At 36.6% G+C, this 19,898-nt stretch overlaps 1 protein-coding gene across 3 annotated transcripts in view; it reads left to right on the top strand.

Annotated features, from left to right (window-relative positions):
• pax3a (paired box 3a) overlaps positions 1-19,898 on the top strand; it is a 32,215-nt gene that overhangs the window by 627 nt on the left and 11,690 nt on the right. Inside the window, exons 1-5 of one of the 3 annotated variants that reach the window (XM_077723695.1) lie at positions 7,938-8,401; positions 8,588-8,823; positions 9,605-9,734; positions 9,855-9,998; positions 14,808-14,928. In XM_077723695.1, coding sequence (XP_077579821.1) covers positions 8,317-8,401; positions 8,588-8,823; positions 9,605-9,734; positions 9,855-9,998; positions 14,808-14,809 — 597 coding nt within the window. In that variant the 5' untranslated portion in view covers positions 7,938-8,316 and the 3' untranslated portion in view covers positions 14,810-14,928. Of the gene's footprint in view, positions 1-7,937; positions 8,402-8,587; positions 8,824-9,604; positions 9,735-9,854; positions 9,999-14,807; positions 14,929-19,898 lie in introns of those variants that run through there. The other 2 variants (XM_077723693.1, XM_077723694.1) reach the window with 2 other exon arrangements.

Genomic DNA, 19,898 nt, shown 5'->3' with positions numbered 1-19,898 from the left:
TACAGTTATGAATATACAGCCTTACTCTGAGTAATTAGTTTAATTTGTCCTTAGACCCTGTTCATGCTAAAACTGTTTAATCTCATTCATATTGAAATAATAATAATAATATAATTATGTATGTATATAATAATGTATATGCATATATAAGAATAATAATGTAAAATATTCAAGTAAAACAATAATTATTTCATTCTTTCAACTGCTGATTTTTACTGTGGTTACAAGTTCTCAACTTAGTTTTTTTTCTGCACTACAATTAATGTTGTTTAGCAATTTATAAAAAAACAAAAGCATTTTAAAATGTGTCACATCTGTTATGTCCAACATTTCCTCAGCAATATCAATGTTGTTTATATGTGAGTTGCCTCTTAAAGTAAAAAGTCATACATGTGAGTTTTTGTGTGGAAAAAAAAACAAGGTAAGTGATTCACATTAAAAGTGAAATTCGGTGTACACCTGAACACGAACTCTGACACCTTTCTCCTCGGACCGTCGGCTCATCCTTCCATCCATACCGCTACGTTTCGAACACTTACAATCACATGACGAGTCAAGGCGAACGTAGAATAATGCCGCTCCTCGGGGCTATGCTTTTTTGAGATGCTCTTTTGACGGGGGCAGATGTTCAGATAGAGACAAGCACTTTCATCCCCCTGTGAAATATCTGTGTCCAATCTGATAATGACACTAAGATACACACACTCCAACCACATCTTAAACAGGACACGCTGACAGACAGGAAACGAATCCCCGTCAGTGTCTGTTTCTAAGTGACCCCTTCTTCCTTTAAAAGGCTAATGGTTGTTCCTTAGGGAAACACCTTTGACTGAGTTGACCTATGTCATGTGACCAGACTTGCTTCCTCTCGATAACATGAAAGCAGAAGATTGTTCAGAAAAGAAGAAAAAACGCCTCATTTCCCAATAATAGGACCTTGTTACATTCCAATCAAAGCCAACCAGGTAAACTCATAAGTTAGCGTTTAATAATGAAGCCTCTTGAGTTGGACTTCCATAGAAAAAAAAGAGGAGGGACATTTCCAAAGGCTTTTGTAGAGGATTAAAGAACAAAAAGATCCTTCTCTGTCATCAAAGAGGATCGACTCCCGACCCATCCCCTGTTCCGTGGCGACAGCTTTTTCCTTTTTTTTTTTTGCCGAGAGAGAGGGGAGTGACGGCTGGAGGGTGAGGGCGACAGTAGAGGAGTTTTGATGGCAGGGGATGCAGATTTCAAAGTAATCTTTAACTTTAAGCCCGTCGGTTTCCCCTATGAAATGAAGCCGGTGGGCCCCCAGACACTGTGTTGCCTGTGGCTCTCAGTGGTAGTCTGCCACCCCTCCTTTTCTCTGCAGATTTAGTCACGGTGGCATTTAGTAAGTGGTATTACTCACTGACTGGATGACCAAATGAAGGGGTGCCTTTGAAAACCTGAAAGACTTGGATTTATTTTTACTCCCGAGACTGGTGTCGCCTCTTAAAACAACACTAAGCCCAGATAACTGCCCACTGTGTTACTTGGATTCCATGGACTCTTAATCCAAAAGGAGACATCTATGTGACTTGTGAGCTAATAACGGACAATCATCTTGCTTTATTGTTTTAAAAATATATCAGGGAGATATGAGTGGGAATCTTTTTGATGAATATCAGATAATAGAGTGATGTCAGAGATGTAATTTTCTTTTTTTTGCTTTGATTTGTGAGGAAATTGTGATATTTTAAAGCTATTTGGTAGCTTGACAGGTTTACTGAGCTGGTTCAGTGAAGTTTACTGGTATATTAACAAGAATTAAAGGGAAATGTATCATGTGTATTTAAAAAATCAATTTATTTTTCTAAATGTATTCATTAGTAGTGCTTGTTTTAAATCTGTTACCTTCCGTTGACAATGATAAATGTCTAATACAGGGGTGTCAAACTTGGTTCACGGGCTGCATTAACGTCAATTTCAGGTGGGCCGGACCATTTTAGATATAATATTTAGTTTAAAAAAAATTGGATTAAAAGAACTGGATCAAAAGCCCTAAATAGTCAGTTTTTATAGATCTAAAGCAATGTTTATTTGAGGTTTTTCGTATTAATGCAAAATTGCGTTTAATCATGTTTTTCATTTCAAATGGAAACAAAATATTTTTTTTAATGATGTTCAATATTAAAGTGGGAAACGGAAAATATATATATATTTTTAGATCTTACAAAGGCGCTTTGAACTAAAAATACAAAAGAAATAAAATTGGATTGGAAAATATTGCAATGATTGATTTTAAAAAGGCGAAAATCAGGATATCTAATGTACATCTATAACCATTTCAATTTGAACCTAAAACAGAAAATCAGCACTCATGATTTACTTTCTCGGGCCGCACAAAATGATGCGACGGGCCAGATTTGGCCCCCGGGCCGCCACTTTGACACCATTTGCATTCATTTTTCAACAATCTCATAAAAAATAGCAGTAAAACCACTTTGTAAAAATATTTTACTTTGAATTACGTTATCAATTCAAAGTAAAAATGTGATTCCTCTTAGCATGGTTCATTATTTCAAAATTTTTAGATAGGTAGTCATTCTTGGAAGCTATATGAAGATAAAAAAAGGTAAACAAAAGAACACGTAAAGCTGATGTTACTGCAGCTGTAGCGTCCTTAGAGGTCGAGCCTTCAAAAAGAATATCATTCATTTTCATTTCCATTCTTTTCCCAATCCTGGTTGAGCTCATCAATCACATCAATGTGGACCGCATCTCACCTGCTGCACAACAAACAAGAGATTAACTGTCAATCTCCTGCTGATTGAAAAGCTTTGCTTCTAATTATAGCTTTAGTCATTTGGATTTTTCCTCCCCATTCTTCCAATATAATCAATGATGATAATGACAATTTGACCATTTAGTGGTTACATATCACGTTGTTAATGGAGTTGATATATTCTTGTGTGTTTATATGACGTAGAAAACAAATGTAAGAGTGTGAGATGATTTCTTAGCCCTGGGAGGTCATCTGCACTTCCTTTGTCCTGCTACTTTACAGCACTACTTATTTTGGCCCCCTGCCCCAAAGTTATTTCTCTCATCTTGTGAAGGCGCATGTCCCCTCAGGGTCATTGGCTCGGAACCCCCCGGTGTTTCGGTCCACGGTGGGGAGCTGAGCATTGGTACAATAGTCCTTGTGAGAAAAAGTGGTGGTGAACAGACTTTTATAGGAAAATACAAGGGGAAAAGCTACGTTTTATAGCATTTTTTTTTTGCCATACATTGCAGTGCGTTTTGGTCAAATAGTTGGCTAATTTAACTTTGTAAATTAATTTGTATGTAAACTGAAGTTTGTTTTAGACAGAATCTCAAATTATGGTATGTTAAATCCCCAATTTGTCACAAATGGGTGTTGTGTGCTTAAAATTTATCGATATAAAAGTGTTGTGTGTAAGAATTCCCAAATATATTTTTCTTACCTTTTTTCAATTCAGCACCACACCAATGGACAGCGCCACATGTATACAGATGACACCTTTTAATACTGGGTGTCTCAAACATTATTGGCTCCAAGATCCACTAATTTAATATACATAATTACAACATTTAACATAAAAATTGGAATATGTTCTAAAAAAAATAATCCCCAATTGTGTGATGATCCATCATTAATCAGATCATGACTTTCGAGTTGCTCAAAAATGGTTTTACTGATCATTTGGAAGTAATATTGAGGTGATATTTGTTATTTCAGTATGTAATACATTTTTTGTCATATTTCTGTTTGATGGTATGCTATGAGATCCCTACATTATGGTTTTAGGCGTAATTTGAAAGATGGAAAATTCAGTGACTGTTGATGTCTTAAAGGAATGCGTGCCCTCGTGTGGACAGATTTATCATTGCAGCCAGTTGGATTGCAATTATTACATATCTATCATTATCTTGGAAATGGCAACCAATAGTTGGAAACTAAGTCTTGTATCTAAGTATAGATGTATATTACATTTCCTGATTTTCCCCCTTTTAAATGAATAATTGTCATTTTTTAATATTTTTTTCTGTGATTCTAGTCCAAAATCATTTTTTAAAATTTAAAAATATATTTAAAAAACGCTAAAATAAACACTGTTTTGTAAAAAAAAACGAATATTCGGGGATTTTAATCCATTTATAATTTTTAAAAATCAAAATATTACATCTAAAATAGTCCGAAACCACGTGAAATCAAGTTGACGTTAAAGCTGCCTGCGAACCAACCTGAGTCTGACACCCCTGATCTCATGCCTGTGGGAGTGTAAAAAAAAAAAAAAAACCAAACAATTCACTACATGCACGCTCCCAGCATGCTCTTTAGGAAACATACCACTTAAAGTACAGGTAGATAAGAATCTGCGCTAACTTTATTTTGTATTATTTTCTTTACCATGGGTCCGTAAACCATTAACTGACTGTTCTTAATCGCCATTTGCCAAACTTTGAGTGTTCCCCGCATGACCACAGGGTGTATTGTTCACCAATTCTGCTCCTTTTTGGGGGGCTTTTGCTCACCTGGCTTCACCTCACGGCTTTCTTTTCTCATGCTAACGCAACTCGGTTTGAAACCCAGTGCTCAGCTGTTATGGGTCATATGTATTTGATCACATCAAACAGATCTGGAAAACAGTCCTTCTTTTTCGCCGGGCCCTCGTAACAATAACAGCCGGGGGCAAGTAATCAGAGAGTGGATTTCCTTCTGCTGCAGATGTAGTTCTTATCTTAACGTTATCCTCTGTCTAACAATGTCTACTTTATGAAAAGGAACTCGACATGATATGTGGTGAAATTGAATATCATAAATCGTCAAGATTTGAACCAAAAATGTAGTCTGCGTTACAGAAAATGAAAATGTTGTTGATGTTAGTTATGTTGAGGCCGTGTTTTTGAAACAAGATCGTTGCAGTTGACAAAAACAACCAAAAATGTATATTCAATACTTTATTTTCATAACTATAAGGCGCACCACATTTAAAGGCGCACCCTCAATGAATGACATTTTAATTTTTTTTCCATATATAAAGCACACTGGATTATAAGGCGCCTCGTCTATTTTGGAGAAAATGTAAGACTTTGAAGTGCGCCTTATAGTCGTTAAAATACGGTAGTTTGGATTGGTAATGTGAGTAATGGGTTTAATGCAGGGGTTTGGAACCTTTTGGATGAAGAGAGCCATAAACAATTCATATTTTTAAACATTATCCCTTGAGAGCCATAATCCGAATTTAAAAGTAAAAATATATGAAAATGTGAGTATTTATTATTCATTTCACCACTTTGAGAACATTATTTCACTGTTGCTAATCAATGAATATCAATGAGAGAATGTATGCAGAAGAGCCTAATGAAGAAAAAATATGATTTAAAAAGGCCTTTTTAATTTTGTAGCTTTTAAATAAGTGCTTTGTTCCTCTCTTGTGCAAGTTTGGGTTATTTCTATTTGAGTACGCTGAGTTGTACAAGAAATTACGGAAATATTCCATTATTCATTTTGCTTATCCCTGCCATAATCTGCATTATCTATACACGAAATCCATAACCTAACTTTATCTTTTGGTGCAATAGCAAATAACCACTTATTATAATATGTTCACTTGGATTGCCTACAGCCCTTATAAGGCCCGTAATGGCTTCTTCTTGTCTTTTAGTGAAGGCAACACACTGTTTCTTTTCAGGGACGTTTTGTACTTCATTTTTAATGCGTTTTGTCCGCCGCCACAGTACATTTCTGACTCAGCTAGCTTCGCTAATTGATTTGACACGCTAGATCCAATGTCCTTTTCATGATAGTCAAACTTTACTATGACTTTTATGGACATATAATGTTTCCACATGTTCTCCATCCACACAAAGCTACGTTTTTTTGTTTTTTTTTATACATTTTTTAGTCTGCCCAAGGCAAAACATAATACAAATATTGAATCTAACCAAAAAGGAATGATAAAAAACCCTCATCTTTTATTCTATGTTATCATTCTATATGTAGTGTTGTTTATTCTACATATTACTTGATTATTTACTAATAGTATTATATGAGAACAGTTATAGTTATAACAATGCACTGTTTTGTCACATTGGGGGTCATGACCAGTTATATCTTGGGGATGTCGACCACTCAGCGGCCTATTGTCTTATTCCTGAGGGAAAAGGGGGCAAAAATGTATCGGTCTGTTAAACACGCCTAATTATCATAATTATCACGACTCGACAAGGCTTCAGTAAGTCAAATGATCCCTCATGTGCTCTTATGTGTCCCTAATCGAGCATTTGCACGGCTGTGTTACACTGCCGTGTGTCTTCACCACATGGCCATTGTTGTAGGAACTATTTGATGCAATCTTTTTTTTTTTTTTTTTTTTTTTACCCCTTACTGAGAGGTGGAAAAAAAATTAGGATATTTTAGTGTGTTCCTTGTACTTGGAGTCCTGTTGTCGTGATTTGGAGGGTATTTGATGTAAAGTATGTGGTATTTCTTTGAGAGGTGTTTACTACCATGTTGTAACATGCAGCTTTCTGTGTATTATATGTGCTGAATTAATAGGAAAAGTAAGTTGTGTAAATAGTCCAAGTTAAGAGGAGATTTTTTTATTTATATAGAGTTCTAGGTAGATGTAAAAAAATGGGGAAGGAAATGAGAGGAATTGGACACAGAGTGAAAGAAAAACAGGAAAACGTTGCCGTAAAGTATTGTCCGTAGTTTTTTTTTTTTTTTTGGGAAAAAGTGTTTGGGTATTACAGACTAGATTGATAGGATTTTATTGATGTTTATGCATTATGTTACATATTTTACAGGCAAGGAGAAATATACAATTTCATAGCAGGTTTTTGAAAACAAAACAACAACACAAAACATGCTTGTTAAATATGCAATATTTAGGATAAGAAAATGTATATATGTTCTAATTCATAGCTGTGTAACTGAATATTTTAAAAGAAATCCTTGCTATGTACACTTAAAGTCAAAATACTCAGAGTTAAATTAAAATAAGTAGACACTTGAATTTTTACCTCCAAAATTTTAAAAAAGCAGGATATTTGACTTATGCGATTAGAATAATTAAATGTTTTTTCTTAGCTTGTAACCATAGAAAACACTGAGATTTCTGTCCTTTGAACAAATGGATGCATTTAAAGTAGTATGAAAAGTGTACACCCCAGTTTATGAGACAGATTTTTGCCACATTTGATTTGGAACCTGTGTAAATCATTTCATCTCCAGAGTGAAGCATGCTGCTGGCAGATTTTATTCAGTTTGAAGCAGGGCCTTCATTCAAATAAAAGGAATTGTATAGTCATAAATATGATAAATGATCAGAAAACCCTCAAGCTCCCGAATAGAAAATAAAGGGTATAGAGAAGATGGTAGAACATCAGAAAATTTAGTTAATTAATGGCACTTTAAAAGACAATTTGTGTGTGTGTGTGTGTTCGTTATTATTACAACAATCTTGCATTTGAATATGTTTAGACTTTCCCACCTTAATTTAGTAATTTTGAACCCAATTAGTATTCTAATATGCTCAGTTCCGTTAAAAGACGTTTTCATTTTAAGATTAAATTCTTACATTAAGCACAATAAATCCTCATCATTCTTGAATCTTCTCCCCCTTCCCTCTATTTACTATTTAAGTTTAATAACATTGTTCCACCTGTTTGTGCATCTCAAGTGAATTTGACTAAAAATTACATTTCTTAAGAAAATGTCATTTAATGACCACTTTGTCAACACCATTATTTTGATACTCATATTCAAAAGAGAATCACTAATTGTTGAGCAACCCTGATTGATCCGAATCAAGACCCCATCCTTAATTTGCCACCTGTGAAAGTCCAGCTTGTGACATCGCATCCAGATGACCCTCGTGAGGCCAATACACCCTCCAGCGGAGCTCCTCGGCGTCCAATCAGAGTGCCTTGCAGCCTCTGGACGTCCGGAGCCGGAACCAATCAGCGAGCTCGCTTGAGAGTCACCGCAGATAAAAATGTTTCACTATCCTCCGTCCTCCCAAAACATCCTCCCAGGACGGCTTGCGCTGCTCCGTAAAGTTTGAACAACAACAAAAAACGCACCAGAACCTCGCTGTAATTCAATTATTCTTATCTCTTTTTAAAATTGATCTATTATATTTTTTCTAATCCTATTTTGTGCGAGCAACCTGTTGCATGAGGAAAGCAAGCAGACTTCCTTCACAACAAGCGTCGTTTTTCTGACGGATTAAAAAAAGAGTTGGATTGTGTCGCCTTTTTTTATTTTTATTTTTTCTTTAAATTAATTTATTTTGTCTAATAGCATTGCTATTAAAAGACATGACAGCACTTGCAGGAGGGTTAACGAGGATGATGAGACCCGGTCCACACCAGAATTACGCACGGGGAGGCTACTCACTGGAGGGTATGTCCATTTTTGTTTTTAGATTAGTGAACGTTTAAATTAGCATTAAATTGTTATGTACATTTTTTAAGTCTGTTTATTTTTTTATCTGTTTAATTTTCGAAGCGAAAGCCATACGAAGTTGAAACATTATTTTTTGGGGAGTTTTTACACCCCCTTACACGTTTTGCTTCTCTCCCCGGATAGTGTCCACCCCTCTGGGCCAGGGTCGAGTGAACCAGCTCGGTGGTGTGTTCATCAACGGCCGGCCTTTACCCAACCACATCCGGCATAAGATCGTCGAAATGGCCCATCACGGGGTTCGGCCTTGCGTCATCTCCCGTCAGCTGAGGGTCTCCCATGGATGCGTGTCTAAGATATTATGTCGGTACCAGGAGACTGGATCCATCCGCCCCGGAGCCATCGGAGGGAGCAAACCAAAGGTAAGCAATAGGGGGGAACCTTTATGACTTTCATTTTATTGTGACGTAGTGATTTAATGCTGATAATTGACTATTTAAAAAGAAAATATATTTATTTTAACCGTATTTTTTCGGGGGTAAAATGATGGGACTTATGCATTATAAAAATCGTTGACATTTTTTTTATCTGTAAAAATATGAATGTGCAACATGAAAGTGAAACATTATTTTATGCTTGAGGTTATAAGAAGGCATTTATGAGCATGATTGAAGATCAAAATAAAATGCAGAAATTGATTTTGTGTTAGCAAATTTAAAGGACATGACATTTTGTGTAAAATATTTATGGTTTTAATATACTTTGCTTTTGAAATTGTGTTTGTAAGTTGGAAATATTGAGTCATATTTATGGGTATCAGAGGATAAACAGCTGTTTGTAATATTTCATACAATACTTTATTACTTTATACATTTTATTATGCAATGATAATACATATAAGTATTCATTTTAGTAATTGCAGAAATAAGGGCCAAAACTGTTGAGATTTTATAAACCCTTCCTCTTTTTTGGTGTTAATATATTGCACATCAAAATAGTAAGATATTGTTTTTAAACATTTTGAAAAGCGCTGAAAATAAAGTTTAAGCCAAAAGATCATGCTTCATTCACTTTTTAAATGATTTAAAATAACACCCTCCATCCTGAAGTAGTGTACATTTTTCAAATTATAAAGATAGAATATGTAAAAAGTGATCATTTTTCTTTTCTTCTTTTTTAATTTAAATATTTTTTTCCTTAAAGCAAAGTGCTTCTCCAGAATTGGACAAGAAAATTGAAGAATACAAAAGAGAAAACCCAGGAATGTTCAGCTGGGAAATTAGGGACAAGCTATTAAAAGATGGCATTTGTGACCGAAACAACGTTCCTTCAGGTAACATAAATTAAAAAAAAAAAAGATTGAGTACAATTTATTAAACATGATGTCATCATATTTTTTCCTAATGTGTTTTCTCTTTCTCCTTGAACTTTTTTTCCCTTAAAAAATTTAAAGTTAGCGCCATCAGTCGCATTATGAGGTCCAAATTCGGGGGTGTGGGTGACGATGATGAGGATGGCGACGAGCTAGTGAAGCGGGAAATGGAAGAAAACGAACCCAGGACTAAACACAGCATCGACGGAATCCTCGGTGATAGATGTAAGTCCATTTTACATATTCAAATCCATATATTCACTTCAAATTTCTTCACCAGTCATTTCCATCATTGCACATAAAACCCCCTGCAGTTAAAATCCCCCCAAAATTATCATAGTACAACATGCCAATGGTGAAAATTGACCATATTTGATCTAATTATCAGAAAAAAAAAGCTCTCCATCTTGATGATGGAGTGGCACCTGTTGATTGAAGACCTGTTGGATCGTCATTTCGCTCAAGGAAATGGCGACACAATAGAGTTAATGAGTGATGACGCATTCCCGTGTTTGCATAGACGCACATTTCTGCTCTGACACCCCTAAACATTGGGAGTTTGCATTAACTGAATTAATCTTTAATATATAACATAAACAATTCATATTTTCAAACATTATTCCTTGAGAGCCATACTCAGAATTTAAAAGTAAAAAATACATGAAAATGTGAGCATTTATTATTCATTTCACCACTTTGAAAGTAAAAAAAAGTCAGAAATATTTTGAGAACATTATTTCACTGTTGCTAATCAATGAGAGGATGCATACAAAAGAGTCTAATGAAGAAAAAATATGATTTAAAAAGGCGGAGAGACATATATACTCATAAAAAAGCCACATATGGCTCCCGAGCCATAGGTTCCCTACCCCTGATCTATAATAATAAAAGTAACGTCAACGCCGAGTTTCATATGCGCAGTTTTGCGCATTCCAGTCGCGCGTTTGGCGCTTTTGTCACGGTCCTGAACGCAAGGAAACACTTCTCGCCACTAGATTAAAATCCCAACCTTTTCTTCTTTTTCACTTTCATCTCTCACAAGGACTCCCCTCACCCAGTTCCACCCCCCTTTCTTTCCCGCCTCAGGCACCCATTTTCAGGCACTTTATCCGCAACAGGTCCTCTTTAGAAACAAGCTTGACTCTAGCTGTTTAGATAAAAACATATGCACCAAATTGACCCCCCATTAAAAGTGCTACAAAAAAAGTCAACATTATACCATATAAAAATCATTCCAAACATGATAACTAGGTTTTTTATGAGTGAGAATTTGTAGCATAAACATTTTCCTTTCTTTAAATGAAAAATATAACAAAATCATAACCTTTAATATAGCAAATATTGAAAAAAAATCTATAAAATTAAACTATCCATTCACATTTTTAATAAAAGCAAAGAAAATGAACATCCACCATGCTTAAAAATACTTATTTCATTACAGTTTTCTCTATAAGTGTCTTTATTAATACATTATGTATGTAATACATGTGTATAGTTAATGTACAATGTGTTTTAAATGTGTATATACTGTATTATTTACATGCAGATACATTCTAGTATAAAATAATCAATTGTGCATGTCAAATTATAAGAAAGAAACATATTTAGAGTGTCATCAAGTTAATCTTTGTTTCATAAACATCTTTTTGGATATAAAAATGAATTCCTCATAGCCATATCTACCCAATGATGTCCTACAAACAGCTCACATGCTTTCCTCCCATTCATATACTACAGACCAGCAGTATATCTTTTCTTGTGTCGCTCTCTGTGGAAGTAGTTGTTGTTTTTCCCTTTTATGGCTCCTCATTAGAATGTGAAAAGACAGCTTTTGAGCCATGGAGGGGAGGGTTAGGGTTAGGGGACTCGAGGAGAGTGTCTTCTGGCCAAATATTGATTAAGTAGGTGTTTGCAGAGGCCATTGTTATGGTGCGCAGAGGCCTGTTGCTCTCTGCCCCTTTCTCCTCCACTACCATTGTTGCTTTTCCTTAAGTGCTCACTTCAAAGGTGACTCATTTAGATTTATTTGTCTGGGAAACGGACGGCATAAAGTTTAGGGAGATGCTTACAAAGTACTACTACTACTACTGCTGCTGCTGCTGCTCCAGTTATGCCTCGGGCTCTTGCGTGGTATTAGAAAGCGGGTTGCAGTGCTGTGGGAATGTTGGAAGTTGTTTTGGGAAGTTAAGCGTGCGTTGAATTTCAACAACAGCACAGTGAGTTGTTTAGGTCTATTTATCACTTGTCACCACAACGCTGCTTAATTCACAGTCGGACAATTCTTGAATGACATTGGGAAAGAAGAATTTACGGGATTTGTTTTGTTAGTATAATGTAGATGTGTGAAGGGAAATGGGGAAAGTATTTGAAAAGACTAAAAACTGAATATTTAACATGGATTTTTTTCAACATTATAGTTGGCCTGGTTTTTAACCTGTTGGTGGCTTTAAATTGATAATTTAAGCATAAACTTGTGTTACTGTTTTTAAACAAGCAAAAAACATGTAAGAAAGGAACGGAAAATAATAATCTGCCACATTAAGAACATCTAACATGATTGTAAAATGACATGGAAAAATGGTAATGGCAATTATTCTAATTAACATTGGCATTGCGCTATGTGTTAATAAGTAAAATATATAAATGAGTTTTGGTATCAAACATATGGCTCGCGGGCCTGGAAATGGCCTGCTGAGGGGTCTGAAAGGGCCCATGAAAGGGACTTAGTAGCTTATTCTTTCTTTAGATATAGAATCAAATTGTTTTGATATAAAACCAGAATTTTGTGAGTTGCGTGCACTATTCCAATTTGCTCAATTTCCCAACTGCGATCATAATCGTTCTTTCACCCTGTGCTGTAGAAAATGCCTCTTATAATAATAATAATGATAATTAATAAGCGGACATAGGCCCTGTCGTCATCATCAACAACAAAAAAATAAAAAATAAAACTCATAATGAAACTCAACGAGTTAATAAGGAAATATAACATGCCCTAAAAACAACAGAAAATCACCTAAAAATGCCCAAAAATCAGGCAAAAACGACCACCATTTTTTAATCTTTCCAATGGGAAAAGATGATTTGACAAATGCACCACAGTATTACTCGCCAATGTATTTTTAAGAATTAAAATCATGGCATTATTTTACTCTATTCTCTACAGTGTGTCAAATTTAGAAGACATCATTAACAGTGACTTTAATATAAAACATGCTGCCTTTTGTTTACTGCTGTATATGCATATTTAGCCTCAGTGGACTAACTGGCCTCAAAAAGGAGTCGCCACTCTTGCAAATATATCCATTTATGGGCGTTTTGGGGGGGTGAGCATGCAAGAAAAAAAAAAAGAAAAGCTCCCAAATGCAAACAGTCAAAGGATAACTTTTTTCTTTTAAAGGGTACCCCGCGGTGCCACACTGAATGAGAGCCCTGCTTCTTTTAAACGTGCCATGGTGAACGCAGTCAACATGTAATAATTGCTCTCATTCAGGCGCATTCCAGCAATCTGCCGCCACTCTACGGCCTCAATTGTGCGACGGGGTAGGCGAGCGGCCCCGAGGGCCAGTAGGAATCAAACCAGGGAACAAAACATGAAAGATGGCGGCGCTTTTGTCGTTAAAAGAGCCGAGCGGGAATTTGTTTGTGTAAATAAGCCGACTCCCTGCTAGTTCGGCGTGAGGTAAATTTAGAGGCAGTGAGTGAAACTTTTAATCCTATTCCAAAGCTTCCTAACATCCGAGAATATAAACATCAGCGTTTCCCCTTTCTAGAATTTGGGATGTGCGTATTACAGGTTTTTTGGTGGCGTTTCCAAGGTGACTATGTTTTAATATGGGATGTTTTGTGAGACAGTTGGCCTCAATGTAACCGGTGGAATGGAGGAATTTATATGTGGGCCTCACTCACTTTGTTTATATGGTTTGTAATTGCTGATGGTATCGGGACTTTGCTATTTTTTAAATGTATTTGTGTATTTTTACTGCAGTTGAATACGTTAAATAGGAGATATTCTATTTAAAGTGTGTTTGAGAAGTTCTTTGTGCCTGTTATGAATATTTTTAAAGCCCTAAATTTCTCATTCAATGGCCAGATTCTTGATGGTTAAGTTTCTTCTGGATTTTAAAGGAATTTACTATAAAATGGCAAAGTTACTGTGAATTGTGGATACTAAGAAAATGACAAATTTTCACCTAAGTCAATGTGACGAAAATACAACCAATATTGTTAGATTTATGCATGACTAAAGTTGAAATCAGTATAATGTTTCATTCTATTTATATGTATTTAACTTTTATGCTAACTATATTGCATTTGATTTATTCTAAACTGTGATTTATGCAAATGTATATGCAACAATTTTAGCAAATTCATTATTTGAATACCCTTATCTTATTACAATACCAAAGCGCAGTTTTAATATTCCACTTCAAACTAAACATAAAAGACCTTTCATGCAATTAAAATGTTAAAAAAAAACATATTCAAATGAATACTTATTACACTACTACTAATAACAAGTATGATGTAAAACAGGTAAGTAAATTTTTGCCAATCACCCTGAAATTATATCAAATATTAGCAAAATGATCTAGCACACGTTTTATTAGTAATAAGTAAGTCATATTCCCACAGAAAAGAATTAATTACAATTATTGAAACAACTGTAACCATTTCCCAGCACAGTCCATCTCCAGATTAATGGAATGACTTTCCACACTGTCCTTCTTCTCCCATCTAAACACACTTAACACTTTCATTGGAGTGATTCTCAAGACTCTCCATTGGTGGAAAAAAAAAAACACATAGAAAAAGAAAGCAAATCCACTCGAGCTGATCTGCAACTGAATGCGACTCTATGCTTCATTAAAGCCTCTTTCTCTGTTGGCACCCTCATTGTGATCCTCCCAATATTAATTCAAAGGACAATTAATGAATTCAAGCCAACTTTGAAGTAATGGGCCGGGGTCCTGCCCTATGCCGGCCCCCTAAGCACTGATGTACTCTCCTCTGCATTCTCTTTACTAACCCCAGAGACACCGTGAAGTAGCTGAAAGAGAAGCCATGAGCAATGGAAGGTCAAGGAGAGGAGCCTCAGTAGAAAGGGAGCTCTCTATTTCCTTGGAAGTATTAGCCAAGCAAAACTTTGTGATGGGGAGGATAAAGGAGTGGGAAGAGAAAAAAGGGGGTCGGGGGGGCCAGGAGGACTCTGCAAAGAGGAGCACAATGGGATAGTTAATTGACTAAAGCCAGACAGCGTTGTCAATCACTTAACTTTGTTTAGCCTCCACTCTTTTTTTTCTTTTCCCTTTTTGCCCTTTTTTATCGTTGCGCACATTGCACTTTATTGACATGCCAGCGGGCTCGGGCCTGTGTTTTGAGTTATGTCGTTTTGATTCAGTCAGTCTCACAGTCATTTTTTCTTTTTTTCAACATGGCGTGACTAGCATAGATGCTGTTTTTGGACAATGACCAAGTTTTCGGATATTTTGTTTTCTACTCCCATGTGATGGATGTAAAGTAAAAAAAAAGTTAGTATGTGAGTGAAGGGTAGGGTTTGAGGTTTAATTTTAGAGGTTGCACAAGATAATGGGTAGTCGTTGATGGGCAAAACTGGAAATTTAGCTGCTATTTTAGAGGCAATATCACTATTTTATCTCCTAGTACAGGGATGGGCAAACTTTTTTGGCTGGGGGCCACATTGACTTTAAAAATTTGACAGCACAAGATACGATACATATAAAAAAGTGCATCCGTTAATAGTACATATGAAACATAAACAGGAAAAAAAGGACTAAAGTATTGACATACTTAAAACTCATCATGAAAGTAAAAAGTATAAAGTACAAAGTGCAGTAAAAAGGAATGTATTAAGAAATATTAAAATGTCATTTAAAGAAAGGATAGAGGGGCTGTAAAACACGAAAAATAAATAAGAGTGGACAGAGCTACTGCCATTGGCTTCCGTGTGACAGCGCCATCTTGGGGAAAAAAAACTTATTTAGACAACGTCGTCGGGCCGGATTAAAAAGCTTAACGGGCCGTATATGGCCCGCTGACCGTACTTTGCCCATGCCTAGTCTTTACTATAAAGAAAATGTAACAGAATTATTGTAATATTCATGTATTTTCTTTTGATTTGTTTATGATTTCAGGGTTAATTTTTTTTAAATGGGGGCTATCAGTTGTTATATAACACAAAATGTACTCTGATTGATTTTATCAAGTAAAATACGCAAATTTTGGGCATACTTTAATTATCCTAACAAATATTTATGAATGTATAGGGGTGGCATCACCTGTCTAAAATATTCATCACTCATTATATTTACAAAAAAGTGTATTTGTTCAATAGTACATCTTTTTTTTGGTGTTTATATAAAGACGAAAAATGTAATCTAACATTTTTAGGAGTTAAGGGGGCGGTCTTAAAGACTCTTTACTACGTTAAGTACACATTTTAATACGTTTTGAATCTTGGTGGTGGACTAAAGTAAAATTCCATTGACAAAACTGGCGATAAAATGGAGAAAAAGGTGAAGGAAAAGTGCAGGAATGTGATGTCGGCTTCTTTTTCTGTGAAGTGAACTTGCAAGGTCAGCCGTGAGGCCATCTTTGCATCAAAAGTGCGCAAGAGCTGTGAAAAGGTCAGGGGCTAACTGAGGGTCACTTGACTGTTAAAACTATCAGGCCCCGTGGAGGAGGTTAGAATAATGTTTAGGGAAAGGAAGACTATTGGCCGCTCTTCTCGTACTCATCGTCAGAGGGAGGTCATTTACATCAGGCATTTTCCTTGTGACGTAAATCAATTCAAATGACTCAATGTTTTTCTTCTTGACTAGCTGAATTCTCTTTTAACTCTTTGACTGCCATAGACGGCTCGAAACGTCCAATCCATATTGATTGAGAGGATGGGTAGCGACCATTCACTGCCAGCGAAAATGAACTGAATGTCTATGGCACTGAAACCTGAATATTTATAATATAAATGAATTAGACATCCATTTTTTTTGTCAATGGCAGGCATTCAGTTAAATTTTTACTATGAAAAATAATTCCACTTTAGAGTCTATTTTTGTTTTTCTTTATTTTCTAATCTGATCCATTTTTCTCAAAAAAAAATCATTGATTATGTTATTTTAGGCCATGTTAAAACATAATTCCAAATAATAATCATAATAAAAAATACTAGTATGCCCTAAATCCATTAAAAAAGTGTTTTTATTTACTTACCAAAAACAGTTGCTTCACCACAAAATAATAGCAAAAACATAAATAAAAAATTCAACAAAAACATACTACAGGCACACTTTCCCTCTATTTTGTCATTGCTTGACAGTGAGAGAGTTTTAATGTTTAAAACTCATAATTAGATCAAACTATCCAAAGTTACAATGTACAAAAAAACTTTTATGGTCTCGCAATAACGCAGTTTTTTACAATTTGAGTTAAATTGCATGGCCTAAACACAGATTAACAGTATTTAGTTTGCATAAGTGAAATACTTCAAACAAATACAGTTACTAGTTCCCTATGTAAACACCCCCTCGTACTCTCATTGTCTCAACACTTCAAACTCTTTTGTTGTGTTTATTTCTTTCCGCCTGTCCCACGCAAAAAACACAACCAATCTAGTTAGTACCCATCTGAAAGAAACATGCGGCCTGTTGCTGCATCCCGCGTGTGTTCCCTCATGCTTGCTTTGTCCTTGCCCCGAGGGTGGAAGTACCACCGTGAAAGTGTCACCTAACTGCACCACAAGTGGAACTAAATAATAAGCGTCCAACACTGGCCATGCATACAATAATATCAGGGATATTAGTCTAAAGATACATCTTTCAATGTCACGTCACCCGCTAGTTCATTGTAAAGCGCCGGGCGCCTTTGGGCGTATTCACTCCATCTTTTTACGTCCATCATCTCCATCATTTCCCCCCCCCCCCCCCCTCCCTCCCCATCCCGCCTCTTGCTTTTCCCATGCAGGCAGCTGCAGGTTCCTGCATGGGGTCTCTTTAGCAAGTCAAGTGAGCAGCCCACTCACTCCCATTTTTGCCCCTCCCTTAACTGTTAACCCCAGCTGAGCCTATAAGCTGTCAGTTAACTATTCTTTTCCTCTCATGCATCTGCTCGCTTTGGTTCTATGTGAGCCTGCCAATATTTTATTCAGGGTGCCCACTCGCACTAAGAGCTGGACTCTGAAAAGAGCCAGATCTACTTCCCTGGGCAAATAAGTAGTTCATTCGTCTCTTCTGCCCTTTGTTTTGCATTGCCAACACATGTCACAGGCTCAATTACCTTCTCTATTAACAGCCCCTCGGAGGAAGGGCAAGCCGGCCCCTACTAGGACAAGGCTGTAAAGTGGTCCATATGCTGCACTTCTCTTTTCCTTTTTATCACTATCGCTTTTCATTTCACTCTCTTTCTCTGTTCTGCTTATAGAATTATGAGTATTAAATGTAATATAATGCTTTAAATGAATCGGAGAGCAACTCGTTCATAGGAAAATGAGCAGGATGATTGAATAAGGGTTGTTGTTGTTGTTTATGATAGTTTAATACAGTTATTGCTTAGAGCAAGGGTGTTGGACCATTTTAGATATAATATTTAGATTTTTTTTTTTTTAGAAATGGATTAAAAGAACTGGATTAAAAGCCCGGAATAAATATTTTTTTTATAGATTTAAAGCTATGTTTATTTGAGCTTTTTTAAAATATATTTTTAGATTTTTGAACTAAAAACACTGAAAAAATGATTAAAAATGACAATTATTGATTTAAAAGGGGAAAATCAGGAAATTTAATATACATCTATACTCTTCATTTTAATTTAATCTTATAACAGAAAGTCGGCACTCATGATTTACTTTCCTGGGCCACACAAAATGATGCGGCGGGCCAGATTTAGCCCCCGGGCCGCCTTTTTGACACATGTGGCTTAAACTCTCCATTTATGGAGATAATATTAAAAAGAATGCATCTCAATGTTCGCAAAGTGAGTGTTTTTTATATAAAAAAATGTATTTGCCTGCACATTCTGGTAATAATCAGAAAATAAGTCTACTACCAAGTTTTTTTTCTCATTTGTTTTGTATATCACCACTACACGTGTAGATAACGGAACTGGATGTTCCTCAAATTATCCTAATGAACTCCCAGAAGATAATCCCCATAGCCCGATTAGAATCATTCCTCACACGGTGTCTCAGTTTCTCCATACACGTCTCCATCTTGTAAAACCTGCAGTAGTGCTAACCTGTTGAATCCCCCCCCCCCCCCCTCAACATACTCCCATATGAAACATGACCCCAAGTCCTTACTATCAGTCCAATTCTTACATGCTTATTATCTCCCGATTAAGCCACATCTTATAAATGTCTATTTTCCGGCTAATTCTGCAGTAGCCCCAATTTCCGCCCCCTCGGTAATAATCTATCTTTCTATTAAGATTCTTGTCAGCCACCATAGCCAAACTGTGAGCGTCCATAAAGTATTTTCAGCTCCCCAGAGCTTTAGCTCCAGCGTAAAATTTGATTTGGGTGTTTAAGTAAGGAGGACGAGGCCTCCCTTTGTGTGTTTAGTATCCTCTTCTACTGCTTGTTATGGGGAATGTGTGGGAACAAATTCGCCAGCGTGCGCCTCACCATTGGCGCAATCCGCCGAGGCCTTGTTGGGAAGGTGGCGACACAGCGGGGACAGCTTGGCGCCCGCTCTCGGGCGACTTCAGGTGCCACCGACCTCCTCTCCATGTCGAACCCCCACCCTATACTCCACCATCCCCCCTATAAAAAGCCAATGCCCCTCAGGCAGTCGAAAAAAAAGGGGATGAAGGGGTGATCCCCTGCTGTGCCCCTCTGCATCCCCCCCAGTGGCCCTTCTTGGACCCTTTGTGGCCCAACCCTCCATTCCCGAACTGCAACTCCCCCCTTTTCTCCCACTCACTCCCCTGCTGGGCAGGTGACAGGCCCCTGAATGCGAGCCCGGGCGTCCCTGATGGCTCCTACAGATGGAGCGTGGTAATCGGTCCAATAGAGTCCTGCCACAGGCTTTTTTCCCCTTGCAAAGATACAAAGGCTTGGCCACATCACTTCCACAAATAAAAGAAGGACTGAGAGTGAGAGAGGAAGAG

Source organism: Stigmatopora nigra, chromosome 9 (assembly GCF_051989575.1).
Source record: "Stigmatopora nigra isolate UIUO_SnigA chromosome 9, RoL_Snig_1.1, whole genome shotgun sequence".
Lineage (NCBI taxonomy): Eukaryota > Metazoa > Chordata > Actinopteri > Syngnathiformes > Syngnathidae > Stigmatopora > Stigmatopora nigra.
This window is presented reverse-complemented; position numbering and strand designations above follow the sequence as displayed.